We start from the raw sequence: 24,069 nt of genomic DNA on the forward strand, positions 1-24,069 counted from the left end.
GCAAAGAACGAGGAGGGCGGAATCCAGCATGGAAGCTCATCCGTCCTACGTTGCAGCGACTGCCCATGCCGCCCCATGCTAGTCAACCGACAAGTGGCTGTTACAGCGCCTTCTCAATGCCCTCCCCTTGCCTCTTTTGTTGCCATGCCTATCAACTTTCCCTTTACGGCGGCAAGGAGATCGCATTCTCCGACAAATGCTTGCAGGCGCAGGAGTCAAAAATAAAGACCGAACGATAGAGCAAAAGGAAGAGCGGGAGCGAGCACGTCGGGCTGTACAACAGCTTACAGCAACAAACGCTAGCGAGACAGAGAGATTGCAAGCTCACAAGAAATTCGAACAAAGGAGGAAGGCAGGAGGTTTGAGCAGACGAAGAGATTAATTAGTTTCAACACCACCCACAATGGCAGTAGGAAGAGCGGCCAGCGCGAGCCTAAGCAGATTATATAGTGAGAGCAAAAGTAGCAAATGTAGTAACAGCTAAGCCAAGAGCTGGAAAAGCATCAGCAAGAGCAAGAATAAGAGCTCGAAGGGCAATAGCAGTAGTAAGACGAAGATATTCGGAAAGAGAAAGGAGACCGGACGTTGAACTGCTTCGTAAAAGCTCGCTTTAACCAGCGCCATGTTCTACTCTCAGTTCCTCTTATCCAAAAAGGGTCCCCTGGGTACCATCTGGATTGCTGCCCACCTCGAACGCAAGCTCCGCAAGAATCAGATCGCAGAAACAAATATCATTGATTCCGTCGGTAAGCCATGCTTCTCTCATTGGATATCCCTTAATTTGATCTCTCCTACAACGAAGAACTTCATGAGAAATCGATTCCTATCGATGCCTGCTGCTTCTCTTTTCATTTCTGTTTCTCTAAAATGTTCAATCTGGGTTCCAATGAAAACTGAAAAATCAAAATTCTCTCTCATTGTTGCGGCTGAACTTCCAAGATTCAATCCTGTATCCGGAGATACCCATTGCTTTAAGGATATCGGGCCATCTTCTTCTGGGTGTGGTGAGAATCTACTCGCAACAGGTCAAGTTCCTATTGCACGATTGCAGCGAGGCACTGATCAAGGTAAAGCAAGCGTTTTACACAAGTGCGATCAATTTGCCTCCAGAGGCTGTTGTAGCGCCATATCGGTCTATCACTCTTCCAGAAACTTTCGACTTTAATCAACTAGAAGCTCAGCTGACCCGTGAAGATATTGCTGCGCGATTAGGCACCGGGTATGTTTGTCTAATTTATGCAGTTATCATGATTTCTTCTATTAAAATTTTTGATTTTCTTCTAGGATGTAAGTATAAGAGGTAGGTCGCAGCACACACATTTGATAGGGCATTCACATTTGATAGTGCATGAAATGAACCTTTCGTCTAAAATACGTTTCCTTGCACATCACCATGTTCTGCCTAGTATGACTTCTTTCTCACGAGTTCCAATGGGCATGATAAAAAACTTAGTGTCAACCACATGATTATTTATGGACATTGTAGTTCCATAGTTTGACCGTTTATCACTCTAATTGTAGCAAGTTGAGGTGTGAGGCACCTCCAGTAGTCATTCCCATACCTCTTGAGTGAGGAAGTTGTGACGAGCCGCAACATGTGAATTGTGGTGATCATTAGATTAGAGACCTACAATTGCACACACGTCTTGGTTGGATTTTTTGTTAGCTCGTCAACAGTGTTGCACTTGTCAAGGGTAGCTATATAACTCATCATGGCTTCTAGGACCTTGGGGTGAAGCTTGGCATTTCTAGCTTTAGTCTCCTCTGGGGCATGTTTCTTTAGGTAGCTTTAGCCTCCTCTGGGGCATGTTTCTTTAGGAGCATAAGCTCCTTCTTTTTCTTTTTTTTGCAATGGATCACTATTTTTTATGTGTGTAAAGTCTTGTGAAGAGGAAGAGCTTCATATTGATTAGAACAAGTAGCATGACCCATCTATGATGAGTTAGGGATTTACCTCAATCAGGTCCCTCGGTCTCAAGGTTGGGATCCTAGGTTACCTTTAATTTCAAGGAATAAAGTTTTAGATTTTATTTATAAATATTTGAATGCTTTTTAGGGAAATTTCAAATTGGGATCTAAGTTCATTACTTTCAGTTGAGAAAACGTTTTCAATAGCATTGCATCCGTCTCTCTCTCTCTCTCTCTCTCTCTCTCTCAATGTGGCCTCTCTCTCTCTCTCTCTCTCTCTCTCTCTCTCTCTCTCTCTCTCTCAATGTGGAAACCCATTGGTATATGCATATGTATCATGTATGTGTATATGCACACATACATATGTGTATCACACATGTACACACACTCTAAGTGTATGTATGCTTGTGTAAGTGTACATGTGTATGTCAATCTCCACATATGTAAGTGGGTGTGTTTGCCTATGACACATGTCATGGTGTGTCTACACACATGTTGATGAGAGAGAGAGTGTGTGTGTGTGTCTATATGTGCTTGTGTGTTATGTGCACATGTATATGTATACATGTACATGCATTTGTATTGTTGTGTGTGCTTGCTCTAAAACATAAACATAATAACACCACATGCACACATACACACTCTCGACATGCCTAACGAATCAATGTTCCTCATATATAATCGAATGTAAATTTCCCTTTGAACAATTTGAATAGAAATGTTATTCCCTTGATGGCATTGTGCAAAGGGTTCCAAATAAGAAAGATAAGAAGATTTCATGAATTACCATCCTCACTCCAACATAAGCAAAAATTGACTAACAAAGAAGCCCCAATGACATAATTGTCAAATTGAAAGTGAGCATATCAATATATTTAAGAGCTAGATATCCAAAGGTACTGGCCAATCTCATCTCTTCCTGCAAGTGAGAGCTTTACCAATCTAAGAGCTTATCCCTATGATCATTGTTCAGTAATATGTTCGATTGCTTGAGATTTTTGTAAATGAAGCTCTTGTAAGCCAGCCTATGCAAATATTGGAAACTGCAAGCTAAAGCCAACGTGAGGCTGAGAGGCCTTTTCCAATTCAAAGGTGGTAGGTTTGTCATCATACAATTAAAGAGATACTGGCTCAGAGTGCCCAATGGTGTGGCGAGAGGAGGTAGATGTCATGAGGCTTATCAGAGGGAAAAGTCCATGTGCAAAGCACATGGCTCCAGCCTCAATTCCCTATCCTTCTCTTGCCATGTGTGAGCCTCCTTTGCTAGCCACATGGTAGGGGTTACAAATAAAAGCATAAAAGCTACCTTGCATAAAATCACAAAACCTATCAATAAAATAAACATCTTAATGGAAATGGTGTGCACCTCATGTGCAAATCATGTACAATAAATTACATCCATAATTAAGAGAAATGAGGACCACAATATTAGTGAAGTTACATCAACTAATATTGATGAACCAAATAAAAAAGGTGACTCAATTTATGAAATTTTGAGGGGGTGCACCCATTACTAGGATGGTTGACATGTGCCATCATGGACCAGTTAGTCACCACCTTCAGTGGGTAGTCACCACTTTGCAGTGGCCCGTGGGGTTGATGTGGCCAGAACAATAGGTGGATGTGGTGTATGGGGTTGATTCCAATCACTATGGTGGTTGATGTGGTTGGTTTTTGCATGTGGTATTACATGTCCATTGCTTTAAGTAATGTATCTTCACAGTGCTATGTGTTTTGCGATAGGAACTAGCACACAAAAAAATTTATTTTAATTGAATGTGAATTTTCTTTGGAATTTTATCTTCTAGCGTGACAAACCATGCTTGATCAATCTTATTTATACATGTATGACAAGTTCTCATCAAGGGGTTCACCTAGAATATATGTAAGTTATGATGTGAGTTCAAAGAAAGGGGTCTTTTAATTAAAAATTTTAAGTAAAATTTACAAAAGGGGTTTTCTTTTACCAATTTTGAAAAGAACCCTGCAAGTGTAAGTACAATAAATATAGCCTCCACGTGACACAATGGATCTAATGATAGTAGTAGTATATAATGTAGTTAAGGAGATGGTTACATCGAGGCAAGTTGAAAGTTGGGGCCCTTCAATGTGCATTTCATAACATTTCCTAGTATAGTTGGAACCTAGAACTAGGTAAAATTGTAACTCAATCTCTCGGAGGTACACTAATAAGAACTGCAATGTATAATGTGCGTTCAAGTGGTATTTTAAAAACTTGTTCTTAAGAAAATTTCATGTATTATCAACCAATTTGCAAACATGAAAATGTGCAGCAAAATCAAAACTTCTTTTAAAAAATCATTTGGTCACGTTTAGAAATTGTGTAGGGTGTAATGAAGAGTTGTATGCCAATGTGTGATTATGGTTTGTGCAATCAAGCATGCGATTAGGGGCTGCAAATTAAAGAAAAACAAAGGTGGCATAAGCTAGACTATAGCTAGGCTCCAATGATGAGATGTGCAATGTCATTCAAAAAGGAGATGCTGTGTGATTAGGCATGCAATCAGAATGGGGTGAATCCAGGTTCGTTAATTGTGACTTGAAATCCGTGTGCACACTCTTAACTTTCAAGGATAGAGTCAAGACACTACAAGCCTACTGATGTGAAAATGTTTAATAGATGTGTGATACAGGCTCTAATCGAAAATATTCAAGGGGGTGTATGTTCTGAGCAGCACACTCTATACAAGCGGATCGTGTGGTGGATGAAAACAAACTACAAGATTCAAACATTACATTAATACATTCATACACCCACACACTGTACCTCCTTGTGCTCTCCTTGGGCTTTATCTAATTAACACTTTTATGATTTTCTAAATTAGGTGGGTAGCTAACCCAAAATGCCACATCGCCTCTCTCCATTCAATTTTATTGTTTTTTTGTGTGTCCATAATGCACAAGATTCCTTTGATTTTTTTGTGTTTTGAGGGATGTGAGATTGCCACTACAACACGATAAAGTTGATGACCTGCAAGTTCACGTAATATGTTTCCACTAATTGTGGCAACTCTCACCACTTCACGCTTGCCATGACAACTTAAGGAACATCCAAGATCAATGATTTCACAAAAGTATGCCTTTGAGCTAGCATGGTGGTTACCATCCTTATAAAATCACTCCCTATGTATTTAAAGTCAGATTGTCTCCCCTTATACGAATGTTTACACAATGGATATAGGTTCAATATGATTAAATATATAAATAATTTTTGAGCATCGTCACAACAGCCATAGTATCAAGACGTAATCGCTAAATAAGGGGGGATGTTAAGTGCCACTCGTCCCCTTCCCTTCCCTTCCCTTCCCTTTCCTTGCCTCACGTCCCTTCCCTTCTTGCCGGTGAGCCTCACTTGTCTTTGCTCTAAGATTCTTGCCTACCTTTTTGGTGTTACAACCATGACTTTGATTCCAAGCTAAGTAGAATGTTGTAAGGAAATGAGATTAGAATCTCGTGAAACTTATCATCCCTACATTGGTGTTCTTTGTTTAAGTAGGAGGATCCATATGCCTTGTGGTTTTGGCATTCACATTTGAGGTGATCGAAAATTTTCGTATCTAATGATCCTATTTCAAGATATGATCATCTGAGCCGGTATACGGAAGGATTGAATTGAATTTCCTTGTCAAAGATGATGACGTGAACGTGGCCATAGCTTGGTTAAGCTCATCCGGCATACGTTGCATTGCCTTTCCTATCAACTAATTTAATTTAGACACTTCTACAACGCATGCAGCGGCGTACTACTCTGTGAAAACCGCAGCAAAAAGCGAGAGTGTAGAACTCAAAATTAAAGACAGAGTGGTAGAGGGAAAGGACGTGAGGGAAGAGAGGGCAGCGAGCACAGATGTACAAGAGAAGCCAGCAAGAAAAAGAGAGAGAGAGAGAGAGGCAAGAGCAACAACCAGCACCAAAGGAGAATTTCAAAATATAGGAGGATGGCCGGAGGTATGAGCAAACGAGGAAGCAATTAAGTTTCAACACCGCCCACAATGACAGCGCGCAGCCTAAGCGCATTATATAGCAAGAGCAAAAGTAGCAAATTCAGTAAAGAGCTAAGCCCGCGAGAGCTCGAAGCGCAGCAGCAAGGGCAAGAATAAAAGTAGAGCTCGAAGGGCAACAACAATAGCAAGAAGAAGATATTCGGAAGGAGAAAGAAGGAGAAGCTTCGACGTTGAACTGCTCGTAAAAGTTTGCTTTAACATTCGCCATGTTGTCTAATCTCAGTTCCTCTTATCCAAAAAGGGTACGAGGGTACCCTCTGGATTGCTGCCCACGTCGAGCGGAAGCTCCGCAAGAATCAGATCACAGAAACAAATATCAAAGTGAGAGACAACAAAAACTAAAGTGATTTGTTGTGGGGACATACTCCAGAGATACCCATTGCTTTAACAAGCTTATCAGAAATCGATTGGATGAAATCTGAAAAATGAAAATTCTCCTCATTGTTGCGGTTGCACTTCCCGACATGCCCATTGCTCTAAGTGAGAATCTACTCGCGACAGGTCAAGTTTCTATTGCACGATTGCGGTAAGCCATGCTTCTCTCATCGGCTATTTATCTCTCCTGCAACGAAGAAGTCTACGAGAAATCGATTTGCATATTTTCACCTTCTCTTTTCATTACGTTTTCTGCCAAGCGTTTTTTGAGTTCGAATGAAACTGAAAAATCTGCTCCTTGGACTTCAACGATTCAATCCTCTCCTCTATCCAGAGATACCCATTGCTGCATCGATCAAGGTCAAGCAAGCGAATGCGATCAATTTGCCTACAAAGGCTTTTGTAGCACCGTATGGGTGTATCACTCTTCCCAAAACTTTTGACTTTTGATCAACTAGAAACTCATTTGAGCCGTGAAGATGCTGCGCGATTAGGCACCGGGTATGTTTTGTCTAATTTGTTCTCTCTCTTTTCACCCTATTTGATTAGGATCCTGCGCAATTTGTTCATCCATCCTCTTTAGGATGGAAGCATAAGGTAACAGCGAACACATTTAATAGGCATGAAATGAACTTTCGTTTAAATCGCGCTTCGGCACAACGTCCCTCGAGACAAACTCTTAGATCCTCTATGGATACATACTTATGGCCTTATGATAGTGGTATTTTTTGGGAAATGAGGAATTAAATGCCAAGGTGGCACGTGTGGTCTCCATCTTTTTTTAGAGCTCTTCAATTGAATGGATATTTTTAACTTTGGGAATTAGTTTTCTCATGAACACTCTTTTCCCACTTTACACTCCACGAGCACCGTGCAAAGAGTGGTGGAAAGTAGACTAGGCAATTAGTTTTCCCATGAAAACCCTTTTCCCACTTTACACTCCACGAGCAAAGTGCAAAGAGTGGTGGAAAGTAGACTAGGCAAAGATAGGACCTTTTATGATTCATTGGTATTAATTGTATTTTGAATTTGGTTGGTCGATGCATAAATAATTTAGATGGATACTTAGAGGTTCACCCAATAATATGTAAGTATATTAAATGGAGGGGGGTTTTCAATTAAAAAATTCGAGGTAATAAAAGGAAAAAGAGGGGGGGGGAGGGGGGGGGGGCATAAGTCTACATAGAGAAAGGGGTCTTTCTGTCCATGCAAAATTTTTAGATAAGAGTTTTTTAAAATACCGCTTGAACACATGTCGAGTTTAGGGTTTCTTAGTAGTGCACCCCTCGTGGATGTGTATGTAAACATGCATGTATCTACATATGTTTGAGGGGGGGGGGGGGGGGGGGGTCCTATCCCTTCTGGAGGTGTTACCGGAGGCCAAAGGCCACTGGTTTGAGAAGCATGAGTGTTGTAAGCTCTAATGTAGTGGATCACGTTGGTGGCACCGTGTTGTGGTGTGCGGGTGTCGTAGGCTGTACTGCAGTGAAGGGTGTTGTATGACTGCACTATGCTAGGTGACGGTCACATGAGAACTCCACAACATGAGCACAAGAAGAGACAGCCAACATGCACTATAATCCGGAGCTTAGTACCCTTGTAACTCCTATCATAGGGAAGCTACGGATTCACATTCAGGGATATGTGGACTATGAGGATTTCTATGTGATGCCTTTACCTGAGTGTGATGTTTTGCTGGGGATGCCTTGGATGTACCGTGTTCATGCTATCATTGATACACATGAAAAGAAGCTTACCTTGACTTATAGGGTACAACCCAAGTCATAGATGTAAACTTGAAAGTGGAATCAGTCCCAGTTGTATCCGCTTCGGCGATTTCTTCTGTAATGAAAAAGCATCTTCCAGCATATTTGATTTTTGTCAAAGAAAAAGAACCAGTAGAGGATGAATCTAATTTCTCTAAGCTGGGAAAACAGCAAATTGAGTTTTTATTTCAGTTTCAAGATTGTTTTTCAAATGAACTCCTAGAGGAGTTACCTCCTGAGAGGCCAGAAGAACATACCATTGATATCATTCTTGGCAGTTCTCCACCTAACCGACCACCATACAGGGTGAGTGCGGCACAGCAAGAGGGGATCATGTGTCAGGTGAATGAATTGTTATAGAAGGGGCTGATTCAGCCAAGCTCTTCTCCATATTGTTCTCCCGACCTACTTGTGCAGGAGGAGGATGGATCTTGGAGAATGTGTATTGATTATAGGGCTTTGAATAAGATCTCAATCAAGAATCGATATTCCATGCATTGCTGACATCTTGGATCGATTAGAGGGATCATCTTCAGTCGCATTGACTTGAAGAGTGGTTATCATTAGATACGAATCAAGCCCGAAGGTGTACATAAGACTTCCTTCAGGACCACTTTTGGGATTTATGAATTTCTTCTCATGCCATTTGGTTTGACTAATGCTCTTGCTACCTTCAACTCATGATGGATCGCATTTTTAGAGAGCACACGAAGTTTGTGGGTACATTCTTTGATGACATTATCGTGCACTCGAAAGATGAAGAGGACTATAGGCAACACTTGGCAATTGTATTTGCAGAGCTCAGGAAACACAAGTTGCTGGTCAATACAAAAAAGAGTGAGTTCTTTATGCTAGAGATACATTTCCTGGGACACATCATCTCACGAGATGGAGTAAGGATGGACCTTGCCAAGATAGAGGCAATCAAATTCTTGCCATTTTTGCAAACACATATTTGTAGGATCCTTGTTTCTTTCTTTTTCTTCCCCGTTATCTATTGGTGGCTTTAGGTCCTTTAAAATATTCAAGTTTATCTAAGGCAAGACGTAGACCCCTTGTGGAGGAGTTGGTGATTTTACAACAGGAGCTACCAATTAAGAATCTGATAACTAGGGATGCCTTTGGTTAGATTTTTTAATTTGTAGCTACCTGCAAGACGGTATCTAAATGTGTCTGCAAAACCCCGTCTGAGTCAACAGGCTGTGAAACGCTCTCCCTACTATGTTTGGGGCCAAGAGTAGAGAAGAATTGCTTGTTGACCCTACCTCCCATCTCTGTCCAAAATGACTCCTTGGCATGAAAGGCAAGAATTGGCCTCCATTGAAGAACCTACATGAAGTCCGTAGTTTTCTTGGCTTGTGTTCATACTACAGGCGCTTCATACTCCATTTTGCTAAGATAGCTTCACCCCTACATGCTTTGCAGAAAAAGGTAGTGCCTTTCCGTTGGGGGAAGAAAGAAATCACAGCATTCAATGAGCTGAAAGAAAAGTTATGCTCTGATCCTGTTATCATTTTGCTAGACTTGCGAAAGCCTTTTGTTCTTCAATGTGATGCAAGCGGCAATAGTGTTGGTGGAGTGCTTACGCAGGAAGGCAGATTTGTTGCATATGAGAGCAGGCTGCTCCGAGATGTTGAACACAACATGAATGTGTATGAGCAAGAATTGGTAGCTGTAATTCATGCTCTTACTGTGTGGAAGCACTATCTTTTAGGTGCTGATTTTTATGTGCAAACTGATCATCATTCATTGCGATACTTTCTCACTCAGAGAAAGTTGTTAGAGAAGCACATGAGATGGGCAAACTTCCTTTCCATTTTTCATTTTCAGATTGTTCATGTGGCCGGAAAGAAAAATGTAGTAGCTGATGTACTTTCCACAAGGCCTTGTACGGAAGCTATGTCCAAGAAACTACAGGTATCTGCAGTTACTATTACTTATCACAATGAGCTTAATGCCATGAAGGAGCTATCACGGGAGCATGAAATTCTAAGTACTTTAATGTACTACAAGACTGTGACAACTTTGGTAAGGCATTCCAAGGAATTAAAAGAGTGGTGGTTGAAAAATGATGATGTGGCATTTTTAATGGGCCCCCTAGAGGGCCATGTACCTTCAGTGGCCCCCCTAGAGTTCCAGGTGGCTCTAGTGCCTTCTACATGCTCCTTTGCCATTCCTAGACCTTCCTGGGCCTTTTAAACTTCACATGTGTGGTTTTCTCTCTCATCTTCTCCCTTTGTTGAGATTTTGGACTGGTTTTTTAGCCTCCTTCAGCTGAATTCCGTTTTTCTTCATAACTCCTCACCCGTTTGGATTCCTCGACTTCCGTTTGGCCCGATGGCTTCCCCTCTGCCTCCCCTTCGTAGTGATATGCTTTTCCCTCCGTGTGTTCGGTAGAACGGGCAGAGCTGAGCACTTCTTTTGCTGGTCGAATTTGCAAAAGTGGCTTTTTTTGGACCTTTTTGCTTCTACAGCCTCCTGGGCCTCTCCTCTTGCAAAGCTACAGCTTTCTGTTGAAGTTTGAGTGGTCCCATGCGCTGGTTGACTCGTGTTTCTCAGTTTTGGAGGACTTTTTGGCGATGAAACTTCTCCAAAACCTTCTCAATGCATTCCTTTCTGAAGCACGCTTCTTTTGAGTCCAAGAACTCCCACTTCTTCGCGACAGAAGTGTTTCTTTTCGCATTTTTCAATGGAATTCTTACTGGTTGGCTCTTGTAAATGCTCTTTCTTTATGCCTTTGCACTCCTCTTTGGCTGAGAATGCAATTGGGCATTGGCTACTATGTCCTCTTGGCGATTGAGGACTGGGTTCGAGTTTTCAGGGCTTGGTGAGTTGTGATTTTGCTGGTGCAATTTCTTTTTGCCATAAGCTATTGGTTGGCCTCGTGTGTCGTCTCTTTCTTGGTTCACAGGAGCCTAGGCAGTGCTACATGAGTCATTCTTTGGTTGGGTACTTTGTTGATTTTATTTTGGAGCTTTGAAAAGCTTTATGAATGCCATCTCCAACCACTCAAAGAGAGTGCAGCTGGGGTGCAGTGTGATTGCATCGTGTGATTGCATCTGGACAGCCAATGGAATTGCACTCGGAAAAGAGAATGCCTTTGGATTGAGCCTATGGGTTAAGTGCACTTATGTGATGGTGTTCTATGCTTGAAAACCTTGCGAAGGCTCAGTGAATTGGGGCTGCGTGCTCAGTTGCAGGGAGCTGCTCCTCTCCCCCCACCCCTTCCCCCTCTCTTCCTCTAACCCCCCCGCTCCCTCCCTTCCATCCCCCGCTCACCTTCTCCCTCCCCGTCTTCAGTCCCCTTCCTCCCTCCTAACCTGCCCCCTCCCTCCTCCCTAACCCCTCCCTCTTTTCCTTTCCGTCTCTTACCCTCTCCTTCCCCGTCAGCCCTCTCCGTCCTCTCCACTCAGCTCCCCTCCTCTCCATCCTTTCCGTCCTCTCCGCTCAGCTCCCCTCCGCTTCTCCTTTCCGTTCCTCCCCCTCTCTTCTACCCTCTCCTTTTTTCCTCCTTTCTACGCCCGCTTCAGGGCGTCTTGGGCAGTAGTTTCACGGACGGAGCTTTAACAGTGTTTTGGATTTATTTTGCTTGGCGGCGGGGGCGCATATAAATTGGCATAAATCCAATGGTTTTTGGATCACTGATAGGACACTCCAGTTTGGGGGCTTGACATAGGATTCACTTGGGTTCAGAGAGGTGTGCCTGTCAGGTATTTTGGCTGCCAGGTCGGCTTGGATATTTCTTCCACGCAGCAGTTTGCTCCCGTGTTGGAGACCCTTTTTTGGAGCTCAGTCAAGCTGGATCTTGCCTCTAGAGTTGTGGTAGTCAACCAGGTTCTCTTGGCCACGGCATGGTTTGTAGCCAAGGTGGCTTGGGAGACCCTCATCCTCCCTACATAGGAAGGGGGTCTCAATATTATTGATCCAGATTTACAGTGCAGAGCTCTACTATGCAAGATGGTGGTGCGGGGACTTATGCCTGGGCAGGAACCATGGAAGGCCTTTCTTATTAGCAACATACAGAGATGCACACCTTCTTCAGGAGGAGATTGGATGAGCAGTATTAGGTGGATCTTCACCACAGCACACCTCAGATTACCTTCGTCCCCTCTCATGGTTGCCATTTTGAAAGCATGGGCCAATTTCAGGAGCACTCTTTGGAGAATTCCTCCTTCCTCTCGTGAAGAGATTGATAGGCAACCCATCATGTGGAATGACAGTATTTTAGATGATCTTGGCAGACCACTTGGTGCCTCACTCTACATGCAGTGGTTCAGGTGGGAGAGGGGACATGCATCATCTTTGGGGTCTTGGAAAGCTTTCCGCAAGCTTCCAGAGGAGACCAAGTCTCAGTTGACAGGACATCTCAGAGGGAGTTGCAACTGGACCAATAGATCTGACTCTCTTTTTGCAATAAGCTCCTCCTTTTTACAGCACTCTTGGATCTATTATTGAAGTTGTGACATCTTTTCACGGTTTTTTCCTCATGATTTTATGATGTTGTATTTCCGCTCAGAGCTTGCTCTAGCGAGTTTCTTTCTTACTTAATAGAAGTCTCTTTTTTGCCCCAAAAAAAAGGGGGGGGGGGGGCTGCGTGCTCAATTGCAGGGAAGGTCTCCCAGATGCAACTTGTAATCATTTCACTGTGAAATATAAAGAAATACCAAAAGGGGCGCCACGGTGTTTGGGGCCAATCAGGTGCACTTGTCTATGTTTGTTGAGTAGGGGCATTTTGGTTTTGTTTGTGAACAAATGGGTAAATGCCAAATGGTGATCATGCAATGGTTAATGGTTGTGATATATGCTTTGTGAGCTGTAAATAAGTGCTGAAGTGATTAAAGGTTTAGTTTCACTGTCCTTTGAGTGATTAGAGGCTAGTTTCATTGGTTCCATTGCTGGGATAGCACACACTCTTCCTAAAGAGGTGGGCCTCCGTAGTTTGTGTTGGGGTAAGTATGATCAAGGGCTTGCTCTATGGTGCATGTGTGCATCTAGGGGAGTCACATGTGTGTTTGTGTGTGTTGTAAAGGCACATCAAGTGCTATGATGTGTCTAGTGTGTGACCTAAGTGATGATGTAAGACAAAGGCAATCCCACTGATGTAGGGATTGATTCCCACTGATGTAGGGGCTGATTGCCTCTATGTAGGGAAGGTATTACCTTCTCTCCTTTTCTATAAGAGAGAGTCCTCTCTCTCACAATCATAATAGAGATCTACCATCTTTCTTTCATTGTGCTCTTACACCTCTTGCAAGATGCATCTATTCTATCCTACGGGATCCTACAAATGGTATCATAGCTCTAGGTTCTAGATCTATCCTAGCCTAGCATTAGATGCTTTCTCTAGCCTAAGCCCTAGTTAGGTGCCACATCATCATCTTCTTCCTCACCTCCATCTTCCACCTTCCCTTCCAAAGTCGATTTTGGAAGTGAGAGTTCTCTTCAAGCTCGCATTCTCAGCTTCTCATCTTTCAGGAGAGTCTTCCCAAGGTCAGGGCGAATCTGCAGAACAAGCCATACGCGCTATCTCGCCATTTTCGGGGCGGCGTTGTCTGAGGAAGCTGCGTCGACCTTCTTCCTGGTTCTCACTGTGGAGAGCAACATTGGCAAAATCCTTCCAGAGGGAGTTGGGCGACATCACGACCTTGCTGCTCATCAAGTCTGAGCTCATTTGGAGCAACATTCGGGTAGATTTCGTTAAAAAACCAGTCCACGGTTCTTCTACAATGCTGGGCGACGTGTTTATCTTCTGCGCGATTCCTTTCTGAGGGTGAAGCTCTACATGTTTACCTTCCTCTCCAGTGCAAAACCCCTCTGAGTTTCGGCCTCTACATGACGAATTGGAGCAGATTTTCGAGCTGCCTCTTTGGCCATGAAAGCTTGACTATGCTAGTCTAAGTTTGACTTTGGACAGTCAAAGTTTGACTGGTAGTTTGACCAAGATTTATTTTCAGTCTGCTATGCTCATTTTCTAGCATCTACTTGGTCATCTTTTGCTTAGACATGTTGCATAAATGTTGCTCTGACTAATTGCCTTACGCTTTGACATTCACTTAAGTCACATAGAGAAATCCAAGTCAAAGTATTCAAGTTGTTACTCTTTGAAAGATTATTTTTTATTGCTCATATTTCACTTGTAAGGCACTAGACACTGCCCTCGGGTAAGACCTTGCCATGGAAGCTAAGACCTTTTTTGAGAAGTTGGATGGAACTAATTTCCATACTTGGCAAACAAAAGCCAAGTTTATGCTTTTGAAAAAGAAGATATGGAATGTTGTGAATGGAAAGAAGTCTACAAAAGAAAAGCTAATTGGTTGATCAAAGACAAGAAGGACTACTTCAACAACAAAGCAAATATGGCTGAAGGAAGAACTCCATCAGCAAATGAATAAAATGAAGACTATGCTTTTTAGGCACTTTGTCTTCTTTGTTTATCATCAATTGGTCAAATTTTGAGGTTCTCTGCCTGGAGTAGTACTCCAAAAAGAATATGTAAATCACCTCTGGTCACCATATGATGTAGACCATGTGATATGTGTTTTGACTATCCCATTTCTGTGAAACTCACATTTTTGGGAACCGTTACTCCAAAAAGAATATGTAAATCACCTCTAGTCACCATATGATGTAGACCATGTGATATGTGTTTTGACTATCCCATTTCTGTGAAACTCACACCCTTGGGAACCCTTGCTAGCATGAGATGCTAGCCATAGATTAATCCTTGACCACCATGAGATGGCATGAGAAACTATGAGACTAGATGAATCCTTGACACTGCAAGAGGCAATCCCTTGAGGGGGGTTTGTTGGGGTAAGTATGATCAAGGTATGATTGGACTTATTCTAGTCTTACAAAGGTATATAAGTATGATCAAGGGCTTGCTCTATGGTGCATGTGTGCATCTAGGGGGGTCACATGTGTGTTTGTGTGTGTTGTAAAGGCACATCAAGTGCTATGATGTGTCTAGTGTGTGACCTAAGTGATGATGTAAGACGAAGGCAATCCCACTGATGTAGGGATTGATTCCCATTGATGTAGGGACTGATTGCCACTATGTAGGGAAGGTATTACCTTCTCCCCTTTTCTATAAGAGAGAGTCCTCTCTCTTACAATCATAATAGAGATCTACCATCTTTCTTTCATTGTGCTCTCACACCTCTTGCAAGATGCGTCTATTCTATCCTACGGGATCCTACAGTTTGGTGGAAGGATATCTTTGCTGCACTTTTTGACAGCTGAATATTACAACCATAAACATGGTGAGTACCCATGAGCAAGAGAGCTCCACAACTCCTCAAAGGAGAAGGCAAGAAAGCCTGAATGATCCAGCTAGTGTACAGCTGCAGGGGGAGCACAACAAATGCCTTTTGAGTAGGCCACACATGAAGCTACAACTGAGCTCAATGGTGATACTAGTTCTAGCAGTGAGTCAGATGATGCTACTATGTTGAAGCAGTGAGTCAGATGATGCTACTATGTTGAATGCACAGCTTGCAAGTGCAGTGACTGCTTTGACTTAGTTGACTCAAAATTTGGCTCAGATTGTGCAAACAAATGCCAAGAAGAAGAAGAAGAAGAAATCAAGAAAGCACAAGCACGGAAAGAGTGAGTACACACATGCATCAGCTTCTCATGGTGGACCGCACACTCATGCATCAGTTTCCCATGACGGACATGCATAAAAAATGACTCAAACAGTGACTTCCAAGAGAGAGGAATCCCCCAAAAGAGCACTTGAGAAAGAGGTAAAAAAAGTAAAGCCAGTGCAATAGTATGAGCAGCCAGCACAAGGCCTTGGTTTGGGTACTTCTACTTCTCAAAATAATAATGTGCAGTCCATAGATGTGGCTCAGCCACCTCAGCCATATTTGAGGCAGCAACCTGAATATTTTGGTACAGATTCTATCTTTGATGCTATGTTGATTTCACCGCCAACTGGGCATAGAAAGCAAGCCATGTATGACAATGTGGGAATGCAGCCAGGCATGCAAGCCACAGCATATGCTCCCATGCCTAATGTTCAGCCAAGCATGGCTCTCCCTAGTGAAGGGAATGTGGGACAGCCAATATCAAATGTATATAAAGAATTTAAGGATGGTGGTTCTCATGTCAAGTTTGAGACATATAATGGAGTACAGGACAGGTACAAAGCCCTCATATTCCTTCAACAGTTTGATCCTGCATTTCTTGAGGGTTTGTTTACAGAAGCATCCAAGATGAGGAAGGTTGCCACATGTTTGAAAGGCAATGCACTTAAGTGGTACACCAACCTTATGCTTCATGGAGATGCACCTGCTACTTGGCTGGAATTTAAGCAAGTGTTCTCTTCTACTTGGCTTACTCCAACTTTTGAAGTTGAAGTACTTTCACACTGGCATGACTTGTCAGACAAACTTTGCAAGAATCTTAATGATTACACCCAGAGGTTTTGGCATGTTTTGCTGCCATTGAGCTCTTACAGGCATGTTTCTTTGAAAGAGCACATAGAGACGTACTGTTGTGGATTGCCTAGTAAGCTACGTGATTATTGCATCAAAACCAAGGTGGGTTCTCTGACTCAATTAATTGAGAATGCAAGGACAGCATATGCATGGATGCAGGAGAAGAATTTGGGCAGCAAGAAAGAAGACAGCTTTTTGAGATGCATGGATTAGAGGAGTATCCTCTCTCCACAGATCAGCCCATAGCCAGGTGCTCATTGGGGGGGTAAGAGGGGATAGGTTTCAGATTTCCAGATCAGTCCGCCAGGGATGTCGTCTTGCCCCTTTTCTTTTTTTGTTTGTGGCGGAAGCTATGAGTATCTACCTTAGATCTCAAGCTCAGATTTCTTCTGACTTGCAGAAATTTTTTTGGCAGAGGCTCTAGAAATCCCATTGGAATGAAAAATCACTCTCTTTTTTTGGCTTTCTATTCATGGTGGGATAGCAGTGAACCATTGGAGATCCAGGTTCGGGGCTGACCCTACTTGCCCTCGTTGCCTTTTTGCTTTGGAGACAATACAGCACTGCCTTTGGGATTGCAGACAGGCGAGAATCATATGGAAGGGGATTGCAAGACTTTTCAGCACTTTTGTTCGCCTCCCCTTCTATATGACCTAGGGATCAGTGGCTTGGCTCACTCTTTCAGGGCCCCAGGTTTTCTTTGAGAGACATGACTCCTCTTGGGCTCTTCACATCCGATGACACCTTGTGGAGTCATGCTCTGTAGAGGATGTTCCGGCCACTCTCTTCAGGGCTGCTCATTCCTCGGTTAACTCTTTATGGGAGGTCTTAGCTAGCATTGCAGCATGGCACATTTGGAGAGCTAGATGCACTGAGGCTTTGGAGGGTTCTCAAGTTCACCCTTCTCAGATCTTGGCCAGTACTTGGACAGATACGGTACACACTCTGATGGCCATTTGGGCGACCATGCAGGGATCCTCTCGAGCAACCTCCTCCAGGAGAGTTACTTTTCTCAGAGATTGGAGAGACTCTCCCTTCTTTGCTGAGACTTCTACAAGGTTGAGTTGGCATTTTCAGCCTTAGCCTTGGTTTCTTTCTACCTCATTCTTCTGAGGTGTTTTTATTACATGCTTAGCATGTTGTATTTCCGCACAGAGCTTGCTCTAGCGAGTTTCTTTCTTACTTAATAGAAGTCTCTTTTTTGCCCCAAAAAAAAAGAAAGAAGACAGCAAACGAGCTGCCAAACACCAAATCTGAAAATAAAAATAATGCAAACGATTGTTTCAAAAGGGAGGAAAAGCCCAATTCAAAGCTGATCAAAGGCATGGACAACCTAATAAACAGCCCCGTACCAAGTTATCTGATGAAGAGAAAAAGTCACTCATGGAGCAAAACAAATGTTTTATATGCAAAGGAGAGGGACACCGCTCTTATGATTGCCCATCCAAGAAAAGAGAGAGGTCAGATGATGATAAGAATGGTGATAAACAGGCTGATCGGAAGGGCAAAAGGCCTAAACCTTCCGCAGGACTTCTTCTAGATTTGCACATGCACATGATGAAGAGGAAACGAAAAAGATTGAGATGTGCAGAGCATGGGGAAAATTCAGAAATCAGAATTGTTTGTTTTTCTTTGATTCTGGGGCAAAGGCAAATTTCATAACTCCTGATATGGCAGGAAGGCTTGGCATCAAGCCTGAGGAAATGGGGCCATCCGGCATGTGTGATATGGCCAACCTTGAACTCAACACACCTGTCACTCCTATCATTGGCAAGTTGAGGATGCATATCCAGGGATATTAGGATGCAGAGGACTTCTACATTATGCCTTTGCCAAAGTGTGATGCTTTGCTTGGGATGCCTTGGATGTACAGGGTGGGGGCTGATGTGCAGATGAGAAAGCAGAAGATTTCTTTAACTCATAGAGGCAAAAATCATGTACTTGATGTAAAGTTGAAAGGGGAGTCCATCCCTGTAGTTTCAGCTTCTTGTATTTCCCATGTAATAAAGCGTCATATTTTAGCGTACTTGATTTTTGTCAAAGAGGACAGCCAACCAGTTCAGGAAGACTCTACTCTTTCTGCTTTAGATAGAGAAAGAGCTGCTTTTATTTCAGATTTGCAGGATTGTTTCTCAGATGCACTTTCTCAAGAATTTTCTCGCAAGAGGCCCGAGGATTATCAAATTGATATAATTCTAGGAAGCTCACCGCCTAATATACCTCTCTATTGTGTCAGTAAGGCACAACAAGAAGAGATAATGTCACAAGTGAAGGAACTCTTGGAAAGTAATTCTCCTTACTGTTCCTCTGTGTTGCTTGTGCAAAAGAAGGATGGCAGTTGGAGAATGTGTATTGATTATAGGGCTTTGAATAAAGTCACAATTAAGAACCGTTTTCCAATTCCACGCATTGATGATATATTGGATCGGTTGGAAGGTTTCTCAATGTTCAGTCGTATTGACCTTAAAAGTGGATACCATCAGATAAGGATACGGCCTGAAGATGTCTACAAGACTGCCTTCCGCACTTCATTTGGCTTATATGAGTTCCTTGTGATGCCTTTTGGTTTGACTAATGCACCTGCCACTTTCAATAGAATGATGGACATAACTTTTAGAGCACATAGAAAGTTTGTGGGCACTTTCTTTGATGACATCATTGTGTTCTTAAAAAATGAGCAGGAGCACAGGAAACACCTCACTATTGTGTTTCAAGAGTTGAAAAGACACAAGCTATTAATAAACACAAAGAAAAGTGAGTTCTTTATGCATGAGATTCATTTTCTCGGTCATATAGTGTCAAAGGATGAGTCAAGATGGATCTTGCAAAAGTTGAGGCCATAAGGAGTGGGCCAATTCTGAAAAATTTGCATGAAGTCAGAAGCTTTCTTGGGTTGTGTTCATACTATCGGAGGTTTATAAAGTACTTTGCAGAAATTGCTTCTCCCTTGCATGCATTACAGAAGAAAGCTGTACCGTTTCGGTGGGGACCAAAGGAAAATGCAGCTTTTGAAGAGCTGAAGCAAAAGTTGTTTTCTGAACCCATTATTATCTTGCTAGATCTTGCAAAACCCTTTGCTGTAACTTGTGATGCATGTGGAAACAGCATAGGAGGCACTTTGATGCAGGATGGTAGAGTGGTTGCATATGAGAGTAGAGTTCTCAAAGATGCTGAATTGTACTTGCAGACATACGAGAAGGAAATGTTAGCAGTGATACATGCTTTGACCACATGGAAACATTACCTTCTTGGAGCTGATTTTTATGTGCATACAGATCATCAGTCACTTAGATATTTTCTCACGCAGAGAAAATTATTTGAAAAGCACATGAGATGGGCTAACTTCCTCTCAATGTTTCATTTTCAAATTGTACATGTACCGGGTAACAAAAATGTCGTGGCTAATGCACTTTCTAGGAAACCACAGCCTGAAGCAGTCTCCAAGAAACCCAATGTTTCAGCAGTGAGCATTGCTTACAACAATGTGTTTGATTGTGATGAAAGATCAGTATGTTAATGATGTTGATTTTTCAACTATTTAGGATTAGCTTTCTGATGGTCAAAGGCATGATCACTATATGTTGAAAGAGGGTTTCATTTTGATGCATGGACGACTTTGTGTCACTGATCAGATGCGACAGAAAAGTCATAATGGAAAGTCACGCTCCTCCATATGCAGGACATAGGGGAATTACAGCAACAATTACAGTAGTAGAGCAATACTTTTATTGGCCATCTTTGAGGAAAGATGTGGAAGAATATGTGAGAATATGCATGGTTTGTCAGAAAGTAAAGTTTGACAAGCAGAAGGCACCTGGGTTGTTACACCCTTTGCCAATTCCGGATAGACCATGGCAAAGCATAGCTATGGATTTTGTGTTTGATCTTCCACGTACTCCTACTGGACATGATGGATTGTGGACAATAATTTGCTTTGCTGATTTTATTTTGGAGCTTTGAAAAGCTTTATGAATGCCATCTGGAAACCACTCAAAGAGAGTGCAGCTGGGGTGCAGTGTGATTGCATCTGGACAGCCAATGGAATTGCACTCAGAAAAGAGAATGCGTTTGGATTGAGCCCATGGATTAAGTGCACTTATGTGATGGTGTTCTATGCTTGAAAGCCTTGCGAAGGCTCAGTGAATTGGGGCTGCGTGCTCAGTTGCAGGGAAGGTCTCCCAGATGCAACTTGTAATCATTTCACTGTGAAATATAAAGAGATACCGAAAGGGCCGCCACGGTGTTTGGGGCCAATCGGGTGCACTTGTCTGTGTTTGTTGAGCAGGGGCATTCTAGCCTCCATCCCTTTTTCAGTGGTTTTGTTTGTGAACAGATGGGTAAATGCCAAATGGTGATCATGCAATGGTTAATGGTTGTGATATATGCTTTGTGAGCTTGCTGAAGTGATTAAAGGTTTAGTTCCACTGCCCTCTGAGTGATTAGAGGCCGGTTTCAGGAGCAGTGTGCTACAAATGATGCTTTTGCATGTATTTATGATCAGCTTATGGAGGGCAATCGGCATGATCATTATACACTCAAGGAAGGATTTATGACGATGCATGGAAAGCTGCGTGTAACGCAGCCATTGAGGCATAAGGTACTCACAGAAAGTCATGCCCCACCGTATGCAGGACATATTGGTATTGAGGCTATAATCAAAGCAGTAGAGCACTACTTTTATTGGCCTTCTCTACGAAAGGATGTTGAGGCTTATGTCAGGACATGCATCACTTGTGAAAAGGTGAAGTATGACAGGCAGAAACAGCCCGGTTTACTTCAGCCTTTGCCTATACCAGATAGATCATGGTAGAGCATCGCTATGGATTTTGTTTTTGATCTCCCTCGTAGTCCTTCTGGTCATGATGGCATATGGACCATAATTTGCAGATTTAGCAAGATGGCTCACTTCATTCGAGTAAGGAAGAAGATTACAGCTGAGCGGATGGCAAAGGAATTCTTGAAGTCTGTTTTCAAGTATCATGGGATGCATGAGTCTATCGTGAGCGATAGAGATCCACGGATGACCAGCATGTTCTGGAGAGGCTTGTTTGATAACATGGGTACCGCATTGCTGTTTTCATCTTCTTATCATCCACAGTCTGATGGTCAATTAGAAGAGGCAAATTCTACAGCTTTGGATTTGCAGCGTTGTTATGTATCTGAGCACAAAGCAAAGTGGGAACAGTATTTGCTGTTGATTGAGTATGCATATAACAATACAGTGCACTCTTCCACGGGTAAGGCTGAAGAGACATGGAGGTAGGAGAATGCCAAGCTAACTAGGAACGGAATGGAAATATGGAAAGCATAATGGAAAGGCAAAAATGGAAAGCAAATGAAAGAACAAGTGCTAGGCAATGATAACCAAAATACTCACATGATATAAAGCTTGATGTTGACTGATCTCTAATGACTCAAGACAAGTACAACACTATAGAGTGTGACACTGGACTCCAGAAAGCCATAGTGTATATGGGATAACTCCCAATATGACACGTGGCATGTCTAGGACTCACTAGACTCTAAAACACCCCCTAGACACCTAGTACACTCATTTTTGACTCACTTTGGCCTCATATTCCAACACCCCCCCATGAAGGCAAGGTGAGAGAATAGAAGAGAGAAGCCACACCCATGACAACATCCAACTATTAGCCTATGCAATCTCAGAGGCAAGTGTGCATGGCTCAGAGGCTAGTGAGCATGGTATAACAGACTCATAGGCTCATCTAGCATGGCTTAGAGGCCCAACATGCATGGATGCAAAAGACTAAGAGCATGGCTCAGAGGCTGGAGAGCATGGCACAACAGGCTCAGAGGCTCTACCAAGCATGGCTCAGAGGCTCAACAATGGAGAACTCATCAATGGAAGGACTCCTTCCAATACATCTCCTGATGGCTTCATAACAAGACATGTTAGGAAGCCACACACCAAAAAAATAACATCTTTTTAGGAGGACTATCCAAGGCAGAGGACCTTTAGACTCAATGAAAACCAAACACTCAATACATATCATTTTAGGGGGACAACCCAGGGCAGAGAACCCCAAAATACATCAAGTTGTAGTAGTAAATAAATAATAGATCTCTTAAGATAAGAGATGTCCTCCAAGTAGCCACTGCACGTGTGCACATCCCTGCGAGTGGATGACGATGGCGATGAAGCACTAGGCATGGATGACTTGAACAATGGTTGGGCTATGTTTGCGTAAAACAGGATGAACCTTCGATAGTAGTCCATATGGCCTGTAAACCGTTGCACTCCCTTGGAATTCCGGGGGGGGGGGGGGACTCTATAAAAAGCTTGATCTTATTGTAATCTATGGATGTGCCATTATTGGACACTATGTGATCAAGAATCATGTCGTGTTTGACCCAAAATTGACACTTGAGAGGATTCAGGGATATCCGGTACAGCCTTGAAATAGTGGAAGGAGCGAGAAAGTTCCTCCTATTTTGCATACAAAAGAGAAGATTTTTGTGGCAGATGAGTATGTGGAAGAATTGCGAGCAGCATATGAAAAGGTTAAGTATACCCTTCAACGCAGTCAGGGCAAGTAGAAAAGAGCTGCAGATAAGCATCGCAGAAACCTGGTCTTCACAGAAGGTGATTGAGTGTTGCCGCGTTTTTATAAGGCATGCCTCAGGAGCAAGAAAGGGAAGGTAAAGTTGTACACCAAGCTAAATGTGAGGTACTATGGCCCCTTTCAAGTTCTTGAGAAGATCAATGAGATAGCTTGTAGGCTGAAGTTACCTGAGCAGTGGACCATCCACAATGCTTTCAATGTTAGCTTGTTGAAGCCTTTTCATGAAGAAGTGTCACTGGATATGCCAGTTGAAGAGCAACCTGAAGTTGACGAGTAAGATGAGGTCTTGATTCTGAGCAGATTGTGGCACATAAGGATCGGAAGGTTAATGGTAGAGTTGGGAGACGCTATCGAGTGAAGTGCAAGAATTATCCTGCAAACAATGCGATCTGGATGGAAGAGAGTGAATTGGCAGATTCACCACAGATTTTACAGCTCTACCTTGAGGCATCTGGTCTCGAGCCTACTGCGGTAGCAGCTCATTCCGGTTCAGCAGAGCACAGGTCTGGAGCATTACTGGATGTTCATGGGGGGGGGGTAGCACCTCCGCACCCACAGTGCAGACAGCCTCACAGGATATATAGAGGTCGCTTGGTGACATTGCGGTTTCACTCGAGGCACTGATGCTGACAATGTTTCTTCTGTGAGACTTCTATGATGAGTGATCATGACACTCCAATCGGTTGATACATTGCCATACGGATGGATCTGCAGTCCTGCTGTATGTACATTGTATTTTTGGTACTTAATGTGATGTTGTACTATGGATTATGGGCTGTTTATGCCTATTGTGACACCCTTTTCTATCTGCTGTAATTTTGGGACAGCAAAGAAGATAGTTTGATTTTTCAAGTGGGGGTGTGTCATGGGGACGTGGTGGTGATGGTGAAGTGTCCAAACTAACTGTTAGTGAATTTAGCCTAGGGTGCTAGGCTAAGGGCCTTTGCCCAAAAGGTACCTATGA

General features: G+C 42.8%; 1 protein-coding gene across 1 annotated transcript in view; it reads left to right on the plus strand.

Annotated features, from left to right (window-relative positions):
- The first annotated feature begins 622 nt into the window (after positions 1–622).
- LOC147881156 (sister chromatid cohesion 1 protein 4-like) overlaps positions 623–24,069 on the plus strand; it is a 60,735-nt gene continuing 37,288 nt past the window's right edge. Inside the window, exons 1-2 of the mRNA XM_087370180.1 lie at positions 623–746; positions 940–1,219. Coding sequence (XP_087226306.1) covers positions 623–746; positions 940–1,219 — 404 coding nt within the window. The remainder of the gene's footprint in view (positions 747–939; positions 1,220–24,069) is intronic.

This window comes from Dipteris shenzhenensis, chromosome 31 (assembly GCF_047967505.1).
Source record: "Dipteris shenzhenensis isolate YYH24624 ecotype China chromosome 31, Dip_SZ_1.0, whole genome shotgun sequence".
Taxonomy (NCBI): domain Eukaryota; kingdom Viridiplantae; phylum Streptophyta; class Polypodiopsida; order Gleicheniales; family Dipteridaceae; genus Dipteris; species Dipteris shenzhenensis.